Source organism: Hyperoodon ampullatus, assembly GCF_949752795.1.
Source record: "Hyperoodon ampullatus genome assembly, chromosome: 16".
In the NCBI taxonomy this organism is placed as follows: Eukaryota; Metazoa; Chordata; class Mammalia; order Artiodactyla; family Ziphiidae; genus Hyperoodon; species Hyperoodon ampullatus.
Window position 1 is genome coordinate 11,488,706 of NC_136929.1, and position 22,379 is coordinate 11,511,084.

A 22,379-nucleotide genomic window follows, 5' to 3' on the forward strand; every position below is an offset into this window, starting at 1 on the left:
CCCAGGATTTCTTCAACGTATATTTGAAGTTCCAAAGGAACTTGTACCCAGGTACCCACTCTCCCAATAGGGGCTCACTGCTACTCAATACAGAATTCTTTAGTTGAAAATGTCAGTAAGTAATCTGTGCCCTGAAGTACTTTTGGTACTAACCAAAAACAACTAAATAGGAGCTGTTTACCTGTATTTTATAGGGTTAGATCACTATGGCTGCCTCTGGATTCTGATCTGAGGCTACCTGGAAGAGCATAAAGCCACACCTGCCATTTCGATCTCATTTACTAGGGCGGTCAGCAGTCCTCTATACCTGTTAATACCCCAAAAGTGAGACAAGATGTTCAATGTACAAAAACTAATAATACACTGTCATTGGAAAAACAGCAAAACACAGTGGGCAAAAGTAGACCTCTGGGGCCAGTTTGCCTGGGTTCAAATCCCAGCTCTACCACTTATACTTGGTCAAGTTATTTAGCATCTCAGTTTCCTCATGGGTGCTTCAGTTTCTTTATCTGCAAAATGGGGATAACAGTAACTACCTCACAGAGGTATGAGGATTAAATGAGTTAACATTTATAAAGTATGTCAAACAGTGCCTAATACATGAAGTGCTATGTATTTGTTAAATAAAGAAAACCAAATAAATTTAATGATATTCAGAATAGGGAATGCCTAAACTACACTGCTCATCCACTAAAATGCTCATCCAATATTCACGATATACAATGGAAGACATTAGCCTTTGCACACGGTACTGAAAACACACATAAAACCCCTAAAACCGTACTAAAATAAAATGACAACTCAATGGTAACACTGTCTCAAACACAAAAAGAGTTTAACTGTGTCTCCTTGTACAAAATATTCAAGACTGTATCACTGGTCTTTTTGGCTAAGAAGATAATGGGACATGATATTTAAGCTTACAGAATGCTTGAGTAATTATCACAAACTTACATAACTGTTGTGAAGGCAAAATTCCCCGTTGATAGCTTACTCTGCCAAAATAATTTTCACTAATTATAAGGGGTCAACACTGCTATGAAGATATACCAGAATCCAAGCGCTCTATTTACTGTATTTTTTTTTTTTCCGGTACGCGGGCCTCTCACTGTTGTGGCCTCTCCCGTTGCGAAGCACAGGCTCCGGACGCGCAGGCTCGGCGGCCATGGCTCACGGGCCCAGCCGCTCCGCGGCATGTGGGATCTTCCTGGACCGGGGCACGAACCCATGTCCCCTGCATTGGCAGGCGGACTCCCAACCACTGCGCCCCAGGGAAGCCCTATTTAATGTTTCTTAATGAAGACTGAAAGTTCCTATAAAGCTAATCCAGTTCACATCTTTAGATTTCTTTCTAGGGAGGAATGCAGCTATTATATTCTACACAACTTTCTATGTTTCGAGTCTCAAAATCCATAGATCCACATTTTCATCACATAAGCTAACTCCCTTGTGCCACAATTAAGCATATTCCTTACTCTCAGTACAAAGAGATTAAGAACATAGACTCTGAAGCTAGGCTGCCTGGGTTTAAATCCTGGCTCTGACATTTACTAGCTGTGTGATCTTGGGGAAGTTTCTTCACTTCCCTGTGCCTTGGTTTTCTCATTTGTAGAATGGAGGTAATAATAATCCCTGTTGCAACTGGTTTTTGAGAAGATTCGAGAACAGTGCCTGTCACAAAGTACTATGTAAGTATTTACTATTATGCAGTAACATCCAATAGAACTTTAAGCAATGAAAATACTCTATCTGTTCTGTCAAATACAGTAGCCACTAGCCACACGGGGCCATTGGTCACTTGAAACGTGGTCAGTGTGGCTGAAGATCTGAATTTAAATTTTTATTTAATTTTACATTTAAAAAGCCACAGGAGGGGGCTTCCCTGGTGGCGCAGTGGTTAAGAATCCACCTGCCAATGCAGGGGACATGGGTTCGAGCCCTGCTCCAGGAAGATCCCACATGCCGCGGAGCAACTAGGCCCGTGTGCCACAACTACTGAGCCTGCGCTGTGGAGCCCACGAGCCACAACTACTGAAGCCTGCAAGCCTAGAGCCTGTGCTCTGCAACAAGGGAAGCCACCGCAATGAGAAGCCCACACACCACAAGGAAGAGTAGCCCCTGCTCGCCACAACCAGAGAAAGCCCACACGCAGCAACGAAGACCCAATGCGGTCAAAAATAAATAAATAAATAAATAAATAAAATTTATTAAAAAAAAAAATAGTCACAGGCGTCTAATGGCTTCTATATGGGACAGCACAGTAATGGAAAAGAATAAAATGCTGCTTAGTACCCTTTATAAACCCTCTTCATATACTTCATATTTTACTCCAGTCATTGCAATCTTCCCTTTACTTGGAAAAATAACTCGAATGTTAGTCTATCCCAGAGGTTGGCAAATTTTTTTCTTAAAGGGCCAGAGAGTAAATATTTTAGGCTTTGCTGGACCAGCAGTCTCTGCCATTGTAGTACAAAAGCAGCCACAAACATTACATAAGTGAATGAGCCCAGCTGTAGCCTAATAAAACTATTTATGGGGATTGAAATTTGATTTTCATGTAATTTTCACTCATCCCTAAATATTCTTCTTCTTCTACTTTTTTTCTAATCACTTAAAAATGTAAACACAGTTCTTAGATTGAGGACCCTACAAAAGAGACAGCAAGCTGGACTGGACTCCTAGTTCATCCTTGAGCTCTGTTCACTAGGTATTTTTCAATGTTCTTTAAATTCATATCTTAGGAAACCCAAAACAGGGCAAAAGGTTCAGAGATTTGATGCCATTTAAAAAAAAATTTTAGGACACTGCTGAAGAGCATATAAATTTAGGGTAAAAGTTTCTTCCATTTCTACCCAATGGATGAGGCAAGAATTTCTGCTTAGCCTATGATGTTCTCTCTGAAGTTTCATGGTACATCTCTTAGCTCTAGGATTGTAAGATTGAAGGAAAACCTTATCCTCATTTTCTGACTTCTCTCATCTCTCCTTTGAGTCTTAGTCTTTCAAAACGGAAAGGTCTTAATCTTTTGAATCATCTATCTCCTTGATCATGCCAGCTGCTTTTCTCGGGACCTTGTCCTATTCTCACATCTTTCTTAAAAGGTATAGCACTGAGAATTACAGGCAGAATTCAAGGTATAGACATCAAAGCTTCATATATGTATAGAATGACATTGTTACTTTTCATTAGCCTTTTTGGCCAAAAGCATAAATTCTTCAATGACACTCTTCATCTCTTTCCAATGTTCTGTAACTGACAGTTTAAAGCTCATCACCTCAAATATATAATTGTTAACTGTTTTTCCTCAAATATACTTTAACTTGTCCATGACCAGATTAATTTACTACCTTTTGTTCTCTCATATAACTTTAAGAGAGCTTCTGGAAGTATATTCCCAGTGGCTTGATATTATGTTGATACAAGAGTTTAACAGTACTAGCTAATTAAAACATTTCACATTCATTCTTTTTGCTAAATTTAAGATCCACATTAGCCTCAGGGACTTCTGGAAGTCTGCCTCCATTTTCACTAGTCCCCATGGTTTATTCCCAAACCCCGCTCGCCCCTAGGCTAACCCACACCCCTTGAAATTCCAATTTAACCTTTTTAAAAAACAATCTTGTCAAAACTTTAGACATCAAATTCCTGGCTCCCTCTAAGTCTACTTTAAGTCTCTGAAGCAAACTCTAGAAGCCAGGAAAATTTCCCTTTTAGACACCATGCTAGTCTTCTGCTTATATAATTTAGTATCATTTAAACTGATTATTACCACACTTATTCCATTTCAGTCTAGAGCCCAAAGACCCACACACCCTCCTCTCCCTATTTTCTTATTTGTACATTATTAGTTTTTATCCGTCTCACACTTGGCATTTTGTCTACTATCAACTTCCCATTAAATTTACCGTATCTATCAACTTTTCCTGATCTGGTGACGTAGCTTCAAATTCTACTCCTAATGACAAAAACGTTAACGTCACCGAAGAAGCAATGTTTCAGCCTTGCTGTGTGATTTATAAGGACGTCTACAATTATCAAGGTCTGTCCACAAAATTTTCCAAAATATTGACGGCAAAATTCAAAAACAATTCTTCTCACAAATCTTTCACCCAAAAACAAAACTAATTTTAGCACACACAACATATAAATAGAGAACACAACTTCAGTTTGGAGGGAGAACAGAGTCAGACCGCTGGGTTCATTTCAAATCCTAGGTCTGTTGCTAATAAATATGTGCTTATGGGCAAGTAATTTTGAATGTGAGCAATGAATGAGGTAATAATAAAACAGAAAACGATGCAGAAGCTGGTTTATAGCTGGCACACGATAACTGTAAGTTAAATGTTTAACTGTAAGCTAGATAAAGATAGCTGTTATTACCTGTTATTTCAGAGAAGCTGGACCTTCCTCAATCCAAATATGTATTAGTATAAGGATAACCTTGAGGGGTTCTGTGAGAGGCGCTCCTTCCTGCCTCCCATTAAAGGAGACTAAGCACAGTGGCTTCTGATCTACTGTTTGTGCCTCTTCATTACTCCCTTCCTGGCTATCGGTCTCGGGAAGAGGAAGATAATAATTATCAAGCACAATTCTCATAGTAACCTTATGAGCTAGGGATTACTTGTTCTACTTTAAGACAAATAAGTTCCAAAACTGGACTGTTGGCTCAAAAAAGTGAGTAAACTCAACTGCTGCTCCCACTTTTACGTTTTGCTGCTCTCAGTCCTCCACTTTTCTTCCTTCTAGTCTCTCCTGACACTTTTCCACACTTACTTTTACAGGAAAGTTGGTCCATCATAAATATCACCACTAAATTGTGGACCTTCTTCCATCACTTGGTGAACTAATCAAAACACACCTTGGATATTCAGTTCATTTTGGCTATTTCTGTAGCACTTTCATTCATTCTTCCTTTTTTAAACTGTGAGAATTTGAAATTTTAGTATTTATCTCATTTAAAACATGCTAAGAATTGTAAATTTAAACTGATACATTTAACACAGAATAGAGCAATTTACAACGAATTTGTAAATATGCTACATTTACAACACTCTATTTTAAATATTGACCCTTATAGTGAAACAGGAAAATTTCAAAAATATTATAAGTATTATAAGAATAATATTACGAGATCCTCGTACTATGACAGTAGGACAAATGTTAAAAACAAGAAAGAAGAAAGGAGTTTATGTGGTTTCATGAAGGGCAAAAGTATGTTACAAACATGACATTCATCCCTAAAAAATATAAATATACACACAGATAAAACAAATAGAAGAAAATATAAACAACTGTTGGCTCTAAGGGTCTAGGTGGATATACAGGTGATCATTATACTATTCTTCCAACTTTTTTGCATTTTGAAAATTGTCACAATTAAAAGTTGGAAAAAGAAAAGGCTTGAAAGATGAGAGTAGACTTTAGTCATATTATGAAGTGACAGAAGCCAAATCAAAGCAATAAGAAATAAAGACTAAAGAGTAAGTTTAGTGTGGGAAGATGTCAGAAGCAGGAAAGATGACTTCAAAAGAAGTAATAAATAGGGGGAAATAGCAGAATTTGCAATATATGTGAAAACCCAGGAACATTCACAACAACAAACCCTGAAAAACCATGGGAAATTCATTCAATCAACACATTTATTCAAAGCCCATAATGTCCTGTACTAGAGACCGTGAATGCCATAATAATATAAAACCCATGAATGGTTGCCTTTCAAAGAATTTATAATCCAGATGGGGAGATAGGGCACACATTCAAGGAAGTAAAAGAGAAAAGTGGCAAAGCTATTTATGTGTTCTTAGGGTAGCTAGTGGGATTTAGTTTTCTTATTAAAATAGCAATCGCTGTAAGAGAGCAATACTTGATTCATTTTAAGGTCATTTTCCATTCTAAACATCTTCTTTATTCCCCATCCAAGAGTTAATTACGTGCATCTCCTTCTGGAGATAGCCAACTCCAAGATATCACTTACATGACTCAAAAGAGCCTTCCTTAAAGGTTACTTTCTTCACATTCCCACTTTCAACTGTCCCAAAATGAGTTATTACAAGCATGAAAAGTTGTGACAACATTAACCATTTTAAGAAATGTACAGATTAATCCTAAAGCAAGACTGTAAATTCTAAAGCAAGACATAGACAAAACAAGACTGATTACAATACCACCCTAAGAAACCTTTTATGGAAATGCTTTTAATTAATTTAGAGTTCTATCATCTTCCTTCTAAATCCTTCTCCCAAATGTACAATTTTATTTCTAGTCCCCATCTGCCCACTCTACTTCTGATCCCAACTTTGGTCACAACTACACCCTATTTTATTACTTCAAAGCATGCCATGCTATAGGACTGCATTTCCCCCCATTTCCTTGTTGCTTTGTTTTTTTTTTTTGCGGTACGGTGGCCTCTCATTGTTGTGACCTCTCCCGTTGCGGAGCACAGGCTCCGGACGCGCAGGCTCAGCGGCCATGGCTCACGGGCCCAGCCGCTCCGCGGCATGTGGGATCTTCCCGGACCGGGGCACGAACCCGTGTTCCCTGCATCGGCAGGCGGACTCGCAACCACTGCGCCACCAGGGAAGCCCTGTTCCTTTGTTTTGATTCTGCTTTTACAACTGCCGTCATGTATGTCCCACCCGACACCTACAACTGTTTTTCAAGGTAGAAAGAAATCTCAGTGAAGAAATGTGACTTTGTACAATGATCAAAGCAAGTGACTAGTCACAAAAGTGTCTGAGATACCAAGGTACAGCCATAGAAAAGGAAAACTATGGAAGCTTCAATTACTTTAATATTGGAGAAGCCCACAGTGGGAAAAAGTCCAAAGAAGGAAAACCTTAGCTCAGATACAATTTTAAAATCCCAATAGAAATGCTGGAACTCACAAATGGATGTTCATGAGCTTTGAGTTACCTGACCAACAATGCCCAGAAGCTGATCTCCTAGATACTAAGGTTCTTCCTCCACTTCCCATCAAAAAATAAAATTTCAACTTTAAACTGTATCAAAGAAAGGAATAAACATAAAATGTAACTGGTTAAAAACTGATGACATAGATAAAGAGCTTTCTGTTGTAACTGCAATAACTGTGGAAGTCCAGGATTACAAGCAGCCCAGGATCGGCAGGGCAGGGCAGGAGAAGAGGTACGGCGCTCAGTCTAGAAGATCCAGGAGTACCCCAACGTGGTGAAGAGCCTAGACTTCGGACTCAGACACTCCTGGAGTTGCATCTTAGCTTCGCTACTTATGGAGGTATGTTTGGTTGAGAGGGTACCGCATCCTACCCAGCTTCAGTTTCCCTATCTAAAAACCACAGGATTGTTTGGAGGATTAACTAAGATTAATATATAACTGGCACACATAAAGTACACAAATTGTAGTTTCTATCACTGTAATTAGCAAAGGGCACTAAAGAGGTATGAAAAGGTGAGAGTAAGAAGAACAAAGAAAAATATATTTCACAAATTTCTTACAAAGCCTTTCATCAACACTTAGTTAATTTTCATGGCAATAGCCAATGGCCTTGTAGAGTGCATATATTTAGGCAGCTACAACTAACTACAGTACAACACTTACTACGAGGACACTGCAATAGAAAACTGCAAGGAAGAACAGAAGTAGGGGTTTGGGAAACTGGGCTCTAAGGCTGACTGAGCTCAGACCAGTTTCTAGAACTTATGTGTGTCTGCATGTGGAGCACCTGTCTGTGGTTTTGTTTCAGATGTTCAAGAACACACCTCTTGAAAAGGGCTTCCCTTTGTAGACAGCAGTAAGACAGTATTTTATCTGTATCAACAACGCTTGCTTTCCTAATCCTAGCTCTCACATCCACTATAATGAACGATCACAGTTTTAAAATAGTTTTATTCGAAAATTTAATTTCTGAACGCAAACCTTCTAACTCAGTTCCATGTACTTTTTCACAGGAACAGAGAACAATCGTTGGAATGTGGATTTATCCAAAGTCGTTCTTTCCAATGACAGATTTCATGCCTGAAACAATATCAGTAACCCTCACACACTGATTACTTTCCAGTAGCTAAGAGTCAATACTCTTCTTCCAGAAAAAAAACTATGGGGCTTCCCTGGTGGCGCAGTGGTGGCGCACGGGTTCGTTCCCCAGTCTGGGAAGATCCCACATGCCGCGGAGCGGCTGGGCCCGTGAGCCATGGCCGCTGAGCCTGCGCGTCCGGAGCCTGTGCTCCGCAACGGGAGAGGCCACAACAGTCAGAGGCCCGCGTACCGCAAAACAAACAAACATAAAAAGCCTATGAAAACATGAAACTAAATATCGATAAATATATACCAATTATATTGTTAGGTACACATGTAAATTATATTTTTTGTTCAAATATTTCAAAATCTTCAAAATCTCTATGGTCAAGTTAAAGCAGGTAAATAATACATTCATTCTTGTGTTTGTGCAGAGCAACGTTTAGAACTGTTTTCTTAAATTTGACTAATTCCATATTTATAGGCAACTGCTCCCAAAATAATAGACACAGAATTTATTAAAAGCTTCTAAAAGTAACTACTGAGAAAGGAAATTTAAAATTGTGATTCTGATTTTTTTAATAAAAAAGTTGTTGAACTAATCCATTTAAACTTTTTTTTTAACACCAGGGGGGTATATTTGGTCATTTTTCCTTACTGGACAGGAAAGAAAATCTTACTCTTTCATCTAAGAACATGACCTGTCCGTGCACACACATCATCAAACAGTAAAAAAGTGGCAAATGTTTTCCAGAGCTAGTTGTTCATGTTGACAAGCCATTAAATAATTGCTTGAAAGTTAAAAGCAGCAAGGGTGAACTGCTCACTAATCTTCAGTTATCAGCCATTAGAATGCCACTTAGCACACTTAAGACTCAATCTAAAGGTAACTTCACATTTATCTATTCACTTCTGACCAGGGCTTACTCTACTTACTGCAGTCAACATATTATCCCCTGAGCTTAAGAAAGTAAAATGCTAGCAGAAAGGAATACCATGGTTCAATTCTTTAATACTGTGGTTTGAAAAACTAACAAAATAAGACAAATAAGAGAATTGAAAGATGGAGAAACCTCAACAGCAACAAAAGCAATGCAGCATTAAAAAATGTTTAGGTACCATCACATAGCTATTAAATTGATAAATAAAAACTATAAAATACTGTGAAGACACATGGAATCATTCAGCTAATGGCACTGTAAATCAAACCTACTTTTCTTCGAAGAAACCTGGTAATATTAAATAGAGCTATAAAATTGCTTCTTCCCTTTGACCTAGTAATTTGTGAATATGCAATGAATTCCTGCTAAATACATTCTAGCAAAATTATTTACAGTATAGAAAAACCGGGACCAATCTAAATGCCCTACAAGCAAGAAACAGCTAAGCAAACCATAGTATTGTAACACTACAATGAAATACTGTACAGTCAATGAAAATGTGCACTATGTTGATACTCAAATGTACCTGTAATGATAGCAAGCTAAAAAAAAAAAAAAAGGCACAGAACACAGTCACACTGTTTATTAAGGCTAATGAAGATCATAAATCAGAAGTTAAAGGAATATGAATATGACTGTATGTTCACTGGACTTCTGTTTCTATGTCAGTAAATTGAACATAAAATAATTTTGAGAGGAGAAAATGACCAAATCCTCACGGTTCTTTTGATTGTCTCTCAATATACATGGTGAGCTAAATACAGGACATGGACTTCACAAGATATGTAAAGATTATACTCCATAAATTACTTATGCTGAAGATAAACTTGGTTCATCTTTACACTTATGAATATTGTATAATATTGCAACAATGATAAATATTGTACTTTCCCTCCAGGAAAGGCAAAATATCTTTCAAGGGGAATATATAGTAAGCAAATATGATTATCTCTATCTTACAGTTGGAAAAACTGATAGAAATAGTATCAATGACCTACCCAATTCATCCAACTCCTGATTCCCTAACCTAAAAGCACCTCTGGAAATAATTATTCCCATTTCACAACTCCCATTTCCAATTTTTAAAATAAGTCCTTTCAACTTTTCTGACAGTGTAGACAAGACTGTCTTCCTTAACAAATATGAAATGGATGAGAAAAAAAATATCAATACCCTGATTGAAGTAATGGAAATTTAAGTTTACTGTTTTTCTCCTTTGAGAAGCAAAGAGAAGAAATATTAAAGTGTACTTCAAATTCCCTACACCAGTTAGTCAAATTCTAGGGAAAGACTGCTAAAAGTGCCTCTTTCTACTGGTCTAAGATCTGTTTCCACTGACCAAGATGTGAAAGTAGCTGGCAACAAAGATGAAATCCAAACACTTCAGAAAAATGATCTGTCTTGCCTGTTTTATCCCTATACCTGTGAAAACTAAAAATCCAAAAGGATTCCCTGAAATTAATCGAAAGTTAACTAAAAGGTAACTACCTAAAGAAGGACCTGTTGAGGAAACAAAATTATCTAACCAGCAGACCACCTGTAAATTCCACTCATACTCATGTCTGAAGTCCATCTCAAATGTCACTTCCTCTCTGTAGCTTTCCCTGAAGACTCCAATCCGCAGATGTTTCCTTATTTGTGTTTTAGAGCACTTTGGACAGCCATCTTTTATAACATATCAGATTTTGATAATCTGTCATAAGCTTATGACCTTTGAGGTTCCTAGGAGACAGGAATATCTTTTTTGTGTCTAAGGCACTAGTTAGACAATACACGATTGCTGTTAAATTTAAATTTAAAGACCAAATACTAAGTTTTAAAGGCTGATTACTAAAATATTTAATGGAAAAACCTGTGTGCTTGTGAGACTAGCTCTCTTCCACTTGGAAGCACTATTTTCTTTCAGTCAGAACTCTCAAAGAGTGAAAATTTCTTGCACTGCAAGGTACGAGAGTTACAGTATTCAAGCACTAACTGTTGATGTGAGTACACCTGAAAGATTCTTAGACATTTTTAGAGATCCAAGTTTTTAAACAGAAACTGTAAAATGCCATGAAAAGTTTAATAGCTTCTTTAGTGCCCTAAAATAAGCTCAAAATTCACAACTATAGTAAAGCTAGCAGTAATAAAATAAACACCAACTTAAAAAAACCAAGCTTAGTAAATAAACCTACTTATAGATTGTAAAAGTTTGCTGAACGATTATTTGAACTGTTAAAAGTATTGACGGTTTCAAAGTTTCTTGCGCCCCAAAGGGTAAGTTTTAGCAACTAAAGTAACTGTGTATGTATACTTTCCTGCCCTCTACCTAATAACCTAAAAGCAGGTTACTCTACCTACGTCTCTTTTACTAGTGGTTAAACTGAAAACCTTGAGTTTAAAGTGGTAAGAGATCAAAGTTTTCAAGATCTGCCCTAGGAAGAAAACGCCGGTTTCTCCTGTTGTCCGCTCCTTTTAAGTGTTTAAAACGATCTCAGAGAAACTAGTGGGGTCTTACATATTTTTTGCATATTAATTTTTTTTTTTTTTACACTTAAATGGTAGACATTAACTGTCTCAACCATCACAGCGACTCCTTATTAATGCGGTTTACGCGGTTCTGGGTGTTAAATCCCACAAACAAGGAAGCGACTGCTAACCGTGAGGTTAAAACACCTAAGTCCTAGAAAGAACAAGTCCTCATAACCAACCAGGGTTCCAGAAAAGTAGAAAACGGGAAGCAATAAAATTACACGTTACTAGAAGACCTGGCCGTCCCCTTCCTTGGAAGCAGGACACGGGGCTGTGAGCGGACACTCGCCCGTGGAACGCTCGCTGACCCGCACGCCTCCAACGCCAAAGCGAGCGCCGTACACACACAGTCCCTGTTCCGGGAAAACTCAGCCCACCTGCTCGTGCTAGCTGGCCCGCCGAGTCCGCCAGAATCTACCCCGGTACGGAGGCCGTTCCAGAGCCTGCGCCCCACAGCACGGCCAACCCCACGCACTTCTGGGGACACCCGACCGCACCCACTGCTACGCCCCCTTCCCCTGAGACGCCGGCTCCCCCTGGCAGGGGGAGGCTTCCTCTTCCGACTGTGCACCGGGGGGTCCGCCAGGCCGCACCCACCTTGCACTCGTCGCTCTTTTTTTCTTCCTCGCAGAAGTTGACGGGCGCCAGGCCGGGCAAGTAGAAGGCGGCGCTCCGACGCGGGCCCGGGGCCGCCCCCAGCAGGAGCAGCGACAGCAGCAACTGCCACCGAGGTGGAGACGGCGCCGGCAGCCTCGCGCTCATAACGGCTGTTTCGGGGAAAGGGCAGCAGAGCCGCGGGGGGTGAAGAGGGAAGGAGGGACGGGGAGGCTCGGCGACGACAACCAGTCCGCCGGAGCTGAAGCAGGCCGGCCCCGCGACGGATAGTTCCGGTTGCGCTAGGAGCCACCGCGGGTTCCGCAACAGACGCCGAAGCGGACTTCGACGGAGCATGCGCAGCGCCGCCTGCACATGCTCAGTGAGAGCGGCCGCAAGCGCCCCGAGGAGTTTCCGGGAGGGAGAGTGGCGGAAATCCACTTGCCAGGTTTTCAGCAGGTCGGCTGGGTGTTTGCAGCGGGAGAGGGTCCAGCGCTCCCGTCCTGTTCCAAATTCCGATCTAGAGGCCCCGTGGGGCGTCGTAGAGCGTCTCACTTGTCCAGCGCCCCGTGCTTGCTGCCTTGCCCTGGTTTTCCACGGTTTCCTCACTACAGTGCCCAAGGCACACCAGCCCCTGTTACAGAGGTGGTGCTCCAAAAAGTACTTGCTGATGAAGGCTGAGTTGGTGGAGGGAAGGAGAAGTTTGGGAGACGGTTGGGTGCAGGATAAGGAAACCAATGGGGAGGAACTAGCCACAAATCTTCAAATAGACAGCTACTCAGAGGTGTGTGCACGGACAGGTTCCCAGCATTGGATGCAGTGACTCATTCTTGCGTGGGACAGTGATTGTTTGCATAGACTAAACAAGATCTCTTTAAAGAGGTGAGTGGAAATGAGGTGGGGGGAAAATGGGAGTAGACAAATAGGAGAAGGGAGTGTTGACATTTCTTTGCAAAGGAAGACAGGAGCACACCTGAGAGCCCAGTGAGAAATGTAGTTCCAGCAAAATAGAAATCTGCTATGATCATCCCTGGGCAAGTTTCTGTCACTTTTCCTATTGAAGTGATGCGATGTCCGTTTGTATATGCACAGACGTACTTGTGTGTGTTTGTGTGGTGCATTTTGAGTATTTTTCAAGGAGAAACTTGCTTTTCGTGACAAAGGAAAACACACAACATAAGAGATGTGAGTTAAATTTTATTCGGGGACTTTACTGAGGACCATAGCACAGGAGACCGCCTCTCAGATAGCTCTGAGGAACTGTTCTGAAGAGGTAAGGGAGGAGCCAGGATATATAGTTGTTTTTTGGCTGGAAAAAAACAGGTAGGCCAACATCAAAAGGTTACTGCTAAACACAGAGAACAGACGTCTCAAGTTAAAGGTTTTAGTGCTTTTGTATGTATGAGAAGATGCAAGAATCTGAGTTCACTGCAATTATTCCTTAGATACGCATCTTAACTATCCAGGGCCAGTATATAAAGCACAGAACATTCCTGTTTTTTCCTCCGTCCTGAATTCCCCTCAGGGTGCACTGTTGGTGCACGACTGCAGTAGCGAATAGCTTGATCCTTGTAGAACTGGACTGGTGGGCAACAGTCTTTATAAAGTCAATTCCTCTGAGCTTTAGAGTTCAATCGAATCTGCAGAAGAGGGCACCAACTTAGAGTACATAAGCAAGGAATCATAACCCAGAACTACCTCCCGCTCAGAATTCAAGAATTGGCAAGTCAGGACTTCCTTGGTGATGCACTGGTTAAGAATCCGCTTTCCAGTGCAGGGGACACGGGGGTCGATCCCTGGTCCGGGAAGATCCCACATGCCACAGAGCAACTAAGCCGAAGCACCACAACTACTGAGCCTGTGCTCTAGAGACCGCGATCCACAACTACTGAGCCCGTGTGCCACAACTACTGAAGCCCGCGCGCCTAGAGCCTGTGCTTGGCCACGAGAAGCCACCACAATGAGAAGCCTGCGCACCACAATGAAGACTAGCTCCCGCTCACCACAACTAGAGAAAGCCTGCACGCAGCAACGAAGACCCAATGCAGCCAAAATAAATAAATAAATTTAATAAATAAAACTAAACTTTCATAAAGTTATTTTTTAAAAAAAGAATTGGCAAGTTTGCTAAGTGGACAATTCAGAAAAATGTGGAGACCCGTGCAATCCTATCTAAATTCTTGTGGGGATGTGCACATTTCCCCCCTGGAAAGTTTATAACATTTATTAAGTTTTCAAAGGAATCTATGACCCTGCAAAAAAAAGGCTAAGACCCACTGTTCTATACTGTGGCGTAACCAGAACAATGAAGGAATTCTTCCTTGCAAAGGTAGTTTGCACTATGAACTCCAGCTTTGGAACACTACTATCTAGTTATGTGGACCTTGAGCAAGTTAAAACACCAAGTCCCAGATAATAGGGGAGAACTGGGAAGTAGAGAGAAAAGGATGTCCATCTTCTTTAGTTTGTTGTGAAGTTTAAGGGTGGGGGGGGAATGCACATGAAGTGCTGGGCAGAGGAAAGGCAGCCACTTTTATAACCCAAACGGGGGTGACGGTGGGTAGGCAGGTGAGGCGGGCCTGAGCAGTGGGGTCGTGTCTAGGTCACTTCTCCCTCGAGCAAATCAACTAGCATATTTGTTGAACTTCCTTGGGCCAGGGAAAAGAATTTATAATATCCTAGACTTGAAGTCATAGAGATTTCCAACATAACAAGAGGAAGCAATGTTCTCTCCATTTAGAAAGGAAGGGGGCAAGACAATTAACATTTTTTGTTCGCTATCTTCTAGTTACCTGGTGCCACTAAATACTTATCTTCACTATCTCACCGCTCCCATCCCAACCTTTTCCTCCTCCAGTGTTCCACAAAGCAGAAAATGGGCACCGCTGCCCGCCTGCTTCTCAGGCCAAAAACCTGGGAGGTAACCTAAACTTCTCTTTCCCTCGCTCCCCACATACAGTCCTTCAACAAGTTGTGCTCGCCGGGCCGCTAAACTAGACTAAATCCTTTGAATACTTTCCATGTCCACAGCTACCCCCTAGCCCAAGCCAAAATCTTAGTTCTCTTGCACTAGTACTTACTGCTATAGCCTCTCAGGTTCCACTCTTGACAACAGCGATCTCATAAAATCTTTAAATCCCTCAATTCCACTCTTCTGCTTAACCCTGGTATCCCACAGTACTTATCACTACCTGGAATTAACGTGGTTATTTGTTTACTGTCTCACTCCCTGTTTACACGTAAACCCCATGGGAGTTAAGGACCTCTTCTCTACAGCCCCAAGCCTAGAGCAGCGTCTAGCACATAAAGGAAGGGCAAGTAACCGCAAAGCACTACAGGACTGGTACTGGCCGGACCCCATAAATTCTAGATCTGAATTTAGAATCGCGGACTTTCAGCGCCGAAATAAACCTGAGGTTTTCCACACGCGTTTAACCGCCTCTGTTCACAGAGGAAAGAAGGGGGACTGACTGCCCGCAGTCAAACGGCCACTCATTGAGACCGAGCCCGCTGCAGTGGGGATGTCTAAGGGCGGGGGGGTCCCTGACCTTCTTCCTTCCAAACCAAGCCGCCGCCTCTATCGGCCGAGCTCAGCATCAGCAAAAACCCGGAGAAGTGGAGTCTTCCTCAACAAAAATGGTCACCGGACTCCAGGCGCAATCCGGTCCGCCCACTGCGCGAATCGCGCGTGCGCACGGCCAACCAGCCGCACCTCGCCGCTCCTACCCCGGCGACCTCTTCCCCGCTTCCGCCTCCAGAGTTCAGACACGTCATCCCGCAAGGCCGGGCCTAGTGGGAAGGGCCGAGGGGCGGGGCTTGGCCGCGAGGCGGAGCGAACTCCGTACTTCCGGATCCGGCCTGGTCCCGGGTTCTCTCCGTTACCTGGCGTTGCTGTCTGCCAGGTATCCCGGGACTGGCGTGGGAAAATCGCCGGGCTCCTCAGCCAGGCCGCAAAATGGAATCCCTTCCTTGTGGGCGCTTTTACCCTGGGCGCTGCCACGCAGAAAGGCTGAGTGGGGATTCTAGTTCCAAACTAGGAAGAAATGAAGTTTTGCTTCCATCCTCCCCTTGACTGTGACGCTCCCTTTCTTCCAATATTAATACTTCTGACTCGGCTGTAAAACTTGAGGGATAAGATTTTCTCCTTTCCTCTGCTACAGGTAGCATTTGCCGGCTCCGATTTAAGCCTGTTAACAATCTGGCCTTTGTTTCTTCCACCCCTTTACGCCAAAGTTATTTGGACAGTGTGCTTTTCTGCATTTCCCACGTCTTCTGTGTCTTTACTCGCAAATGAAATATACGATGCTCAGTTAAATTTTAATTTCATATGAACAATTAATAATTTTTTAGTCTTTGTACGTCCCAAATATTCCATGGGACATGCATATATTTAATGGCTTATATTTAAGCCATTCTATTTAATGGTCGACTTTATTGCTCGATACAGTGAGGGAGGATGCACACCATGGGGAACCATGGGGTGTCTCAGTAAGAGGGTGTTAGAAGGAGACTCATAGGATTTGGGGCTTGTGCTGCATGATCTGGGGGAGTGTTTAAAGAAGTGGAGCTTGGCTCTGGGTTGGATGCTGCCAGGAAGCAGTGGTAATTCTTAAGACTGGATATCTTAATAAGTCTTATCTAGAGGAGGGCAGACTAGACTGAGGCTAAAGTTATATAACTGGTAAAGAAACAGCAGGCATTACTCTTAGCCAGAGTAGGGGGGTGTCTGGTCATTTTGTGGTTTGGACAATGTTCAGGGTTTTGCCTGTTGTTTAGACATAATTACAGAGGGCTCCTGTTTTGTCTTGAACATGATCAGAGAGTCCTTGCTGATGTTCATGTTCTGTGAAATTGTTTATACTCAACAAGGCCTACCTGTGATTACCAGGCCAACTCCTGTCAGGGGCTTCTTTGCACTTTTTCACCAAGATAATGCCATCTAGTGGGCACTTTGTCTGGATAAACTAGCCACCCATTCACTCCTCTGTGTCATTAGATATACTTGCCTTTTTCCTGAAACTTCTGTGAAAAATATTAGGCCACTGGGTAAACCCCAACCTCAAACTCAGATTGTGATAATTTTTATGGATTTTTAAATAGTTCACCTTCATCTCGTAAGTGAGGCAAGTGAACAATATTAGTACTCTAGTTGTTTGCTTTCTTTCATGACCCTGCATTTTTTAAATGCAATTTAGCAATAGTTGCTATGCATATAACCAACAAAAGTTTCCTATCCAGTACATAAGAACTCTTATGAAAGACAACTAAGTAGAAAAATGGGCAAGAGATAAAACAGATACATCAGAAGAATAGATAGCCAATGGTCAACAAAAATGAAAACATGTTCAACCTCATTAATCATGAGGAAATTGCAAATTAAACCTCAATGAGATACAGCTACACCCACAGCAGAAGAGCTAAAATTTAAAAACCGACAATATCAAGTGTTGACAGGGCTGTGGAACAACTGAAATGCTCATCCACTGCCAGTGGGCATGCAAATTGGTGGAAAGTTGTTTTGCACACATATTCTATAACCCAGAAATTTCACTCCTAGATCTAAATGCCTATTTACATTCACCAAAAGATGTATTCACCAAGATAGAGCTCTAATGTCCATCTACAGTAGAATGGATAAACACATTGTAGTATAGTTCTACCATAGAATACTACACAGCAATGAAGACAAATCACTGTTAAACACAACAAGGTGTTTTAATCTCAGAAACATATTAAGTAAAAGAAAGACAATGAGAATACTTGTATGATTCCATTTACATAAAGTTCAAAAACAGGCAAAACTAATCTATGATGCTAGAAGTCAGGGTAGTGGTTACCTTTTGGGATCTATAAAGAGGTAGTGATTAGGTGGGCATGTGGTAGGGCTGCTGCAGTGCTGGTAACGTTCTATAGCCTCACCTGGGTGGTGGTTACCTGGGTGCAGTCACCTTTTAATAGTTCATAGAGCTACACACTTATGATCTGTGCACTTTTCTGTATGTTATACTTGAAAAAAAGCTTATTAAAAGATATAATTATTGTGGACTTCCCTGGTGGCACAGTGATTAAGAATCTGCCTGCCAATACAGGGGACACGGGTTTGATCCCTGGTCCGGGAAGATCCCACATGCCACAGAGCAACTAAGCCCGTGCGCCACAACTACTGATCCTGTGCTCTAGAGCGCGCGAGCCACCACTGCTGAGCCCGCATGCCACAACTACTGAAGCCGCATGCCTAGAGCCCGTGCTCTGTGACAAGAGAAGCCACCGCAATGAGAAGCCCGCACACCTCAGTGAAGAGGAGCCCCCACTCGCCACAACTAGAGAAAGCCCATGTGCAGCAACAAAGACCCAATGCGGCAAAAAAAAAAAAAAGAGATATCGTTATTGTGTGCTCGCTTCAGCAGCACATATACTAAAATTGGAAGATATCATTATTGTGAATAATATCATTATTGTGAATAATATTGTGAAAAAGTTGGTTATCATTGAAGTTGGGTGTTGGGCACAGGAGGGTACCCTTCTCTCTATTTTATGCATTTCAAATTTTCCATGATAAAAAGTTAAATATATATGTATACATATACATATGTTTCTGTGTATGTATATTTGTGTACCTATATATTTATGTATGTGTATATATGTATATATATTTATTTGTAAATGTTTGAGTTGCTCCTTGACTTGCCAATCTCTTCAAAAGTAAATAAGATTTTCCAGAAACCATAGCAATTTGAGAAGAGCCATGTAATTCTTTTATACCATGTTGGATTTAGAAATTGGCATTAAAGAAGTTCAGCATATTTAGACAGTATTAACCAATGAAAGCAATATATCTAATATGTGAAACAACCTGAGTGAACATTTTTATACACATATTAATGGAAATATGTTGAATATATATGTATATTATAGATATACATATAAATGAAGAGAACAGGAGACAATATGACAATGTCTTTTACTACAGGTCAAATCCTATTAAAATGAACTTTGGCAAGGATTACACATTTTTTATTTCATCAGAATGTTTTAAATATGCTAGAAATAAATGAGATTTGAATGTCATTTGTGAATTGTGTTTGAGAGAAATAAATACATCATTCTGTTCATTTTGCTTTGGGCTCCTGATTAATGATTGGTTTGAAACTTCTGAGTATCACTAGGTATAGTTCCCTAAAGTAAAATGTTGGACAAAGTTTTCAGAAAAAATGTCCAGAAAGGGAAATAAAGAGAAAGGGTGCAGGAAACAGGACATGATTGCTCAACAAACCATATGAGGCCTGTCACCATGATTACTCTTAAGTAGCTGCTGAATGATCCAAAATATACAAGTTCCCCCACAAGAAAAATATTTGAGTAACTTGGGGTTAGAATGTTTACTGAAAATAAAATGTGGACTGAGGGAGTTGGGGCGTGTGGATTGAAGGGTAACTGTATAAAAACAATTCAGTGGAGTCACAGTGTGGTCATGTTTTCTTGAGCACTAACTTTAGAACATAATACCCATGTGGGATGAACCTCACTATTGAATCTTGTTGAACCACCACAACTACCAATAACCACTTGTTTAAACATCTTAGAAGGTTGATACAAAACAGAAAAAGCCTGTAGGCAGACAGGAACACTTTAACATCCTCCCCTTTTTCCTCCCCATACCTACTGACACAAGAGGGAAATGGTTTTAATGACCAGCCATCTGCCCAGGGACTTTTCTCCTATTCCTGAGAGGTTCTTAAAGTCATGGAGCATAAGAATTACCGTATAAGGTAGAAGGCAGACTCCACGCATTCTGACTTTGAAAGCTACTTAAAGGACTTTTTTTTTTTTTGGTGGGGGGTACGCGGGTCTCTCACTGTTGTGGCCTCAACCGTTGTGGAGCACAGGCTCCGGACGCGCAGGCTCAGCGGCCACGGCTCACGGGCCCAGCCGCTCCACGGCATGTGGGATCTTCCCAGACCAGGGCACGAACCTGCATCCCCTGCATCGGCAGGGGGACTCTCAACCACTGCGCCACCAGGGAAGCCCTACTTAAAGGACTTTTAAAGGCACTTTCAGCCTTATACAATTTTTGCCAATTGTGCTGACTTTAGAACCCAACATGCAATTCAGCCATGTTCCATGCAGTTTTGACTCTTAGCTAGGGTTGCAGGTAAGATACAGGGTGCCCAGTTACCTTTACACTTCAGATAGTTTTTAGTATAAGTACGTATGTCCCATGTCTATCTGGAGCATATTTATTTAAAAAGTATTTGTTGTTTGTTTTTATTTGCCAAATCCAGCGACCTTAACACTGATGGATCTTTGATTTACAAGGATTTGAACAAGGACTCAAAAGGGGCCTGCACAATTAAGGTACATTGAAATAAAACCAGGGGAAAACATTTGCAATAAAATATAGTTATTATAGAACAATAAGAAAAAGATGAACTACCCCTATATAAAAGTATACATGAAGAGACACTTCACACACACACACAAAGATATACAAACAGCAAAAAGCATTTAAATAAATATTCAGCATTATTTGTAATGAAAGAATAACATATTAGAAAAAAAGACATACTTTTTTTTTAAGCTACCAAGGAAGCAAAGTTAAAAAGCAATGAGAGTACCCCATGTGACTTCATATCTGATCATGAGACTTAAATATCCTTTTTGGAGGACAGTTTGCATTGTGTATTTTTTTAAAGCCTTTAAAATGTATATAATATGAAAGAACAATTCTGCTTCTCAGGATCTGTCCTAGAGAAATACTTAGAATGTGAAAAGATTTAGCTCTAAGTATGTTCACCAGTGTAATGTTTTTAAAAGTAAAAAATTTAAAAACAACCTAAATGTTCAACAGAAGAGTTTGTTAAATAAATTACAGTAGTACACCCATGCAAGGCAATACTGTACAGCCATAAAAGTTATATTGAGAAGAAGTAATAACATGGAAAGATGTTTAAGATACATTGCTAAATGAAAAAAGTATATTATAAAACAGCATGCACCTTCTGATTTCAGTTTTGTTTTTAGAAAATATATACACCCTGTTAACAGAATGAAAAGACAGACTATCGACTGGGAGAAAATATTTGTAAATCACCTGGCCAACAAAGGACTTGATTTCAATATAAAGAACTCTCCAAACTCAACAGGAAGAAAACAAACAACACAATTAAAAAATGATGAAAGGCTTGAACAGACACTTTATCAAAGAGGGTGTGTGGCTTGCAAATAAGCACATGTGTTCAACATCAGTATCCAATAGGAAAATGCAAATTAAAACCATGATGAGATACCACTATGCACCTATCAGAATGGCTAAAATTAAATTCACTGGTAATACCAACTGTTGGCAAGGATGTAGAACATCTGGAAACCTCATATATTGCTGTTGGGAATGCAAAATGATACAGCCACTATGGAAAACAGTTTGGCAGTTTCTTACAAAGTAAACATACACTTACCATATGACTCAGGAATCCCACTCCTAGGTATTTAAGGTCTAGAGAAATGAAAACTTTTGTTCACATAAAAATTTGTACACAAATATTTATAACAGCTCTATTCACAATCACCAGAATTAGAAACAACCAGATGTCTTTCAATCTGTAAATAAACAAACCATGGTACATTCATACAGTGGAATACTACTTAGGAATAAAAAGTAATGAGTTGTTGATACATACAACATCTTGGATAGATCTTATACACACTGAGTGAAAGAAGTCAATCTCAAAAGGTTACAGACTCTATGATTCCATTTATATGACATTTCCCCAAACCCAAAGCTATAGTGACAGACAAGTGCTTGCTAGCTCCAGGGATTAGTGGTGAGGGAAGGTATGACTACACAGGGATAATGAGGGAATTTGGGGAGTGATAATATTGTGTACCCTGATTTTGGTGGGGGTAACACAATATAAGCATGTGTTAAAACTCATAGAAATAGGTGTTCAAAAATGGGGAAAAAATCGTTTGTATGTGGAATCTAAAAAAGTGGTACAAGTGAACTTTTTTACAAAACAGAAGTAGTCACAGATGTAGAAAACAAACTTATGTTTCCCAAGGGGGTAAGGGGTGGGGAGGGATAAATTGGGAGATTGGGACTGACATATACACAGTACTATATATAAGAGAGATAACTAATAAAAACTTACTGTATAGCACAGGGAACTCTACTTAATACTCTGTAATCACCTATATGGGGAAAGAATCTAAAAAAGAGTGGCTATATGTTTATGTATAACTGATTCACTTTGCTGTACAGCAGAAACTAGTACAGCATTGTAAATCAACTATACTCCAATCAAAATTAAATAACTAAATAAAAATGGAGAAAAATATATAAAC

General features: G+C 40.5%; 1 protein-coding gene across 1 annotated transcript in view; it reads right to left on the reverse strand.

Annotated features, from left to right (window-relative positions):
- The window catches only part of TM9SF2 (transmembrane 9 superfamily member 2), a 45,049-nt gene extending 32,828 nt beyond the window's left edge, over nucleotides 1-12,221 (reverse strand). The window contains exons 1-2 of the mRNA XM_079721612.1: nucleotides 11,916-12,221; nucleotides 11,681-11,797 (exon numbers count right to left, since the gene is read on the reverse strand). Of these exons, the coding sequence (XP_079577738.1) occupies nucleotides 11,681-11,797; nucleotides 11,916-12,206 (408 nt within the window). The 5' untranslated portion in view covers nucleotides 12,207-12,221. The remainder of the gene's footprint in view (nucleotides 1-11,680; nucleotides 11,798-11,915) is intronic.
- Between the last annotated feature and the right edge of the window lie 10,158 nt (nucleotides 12,222-22,379).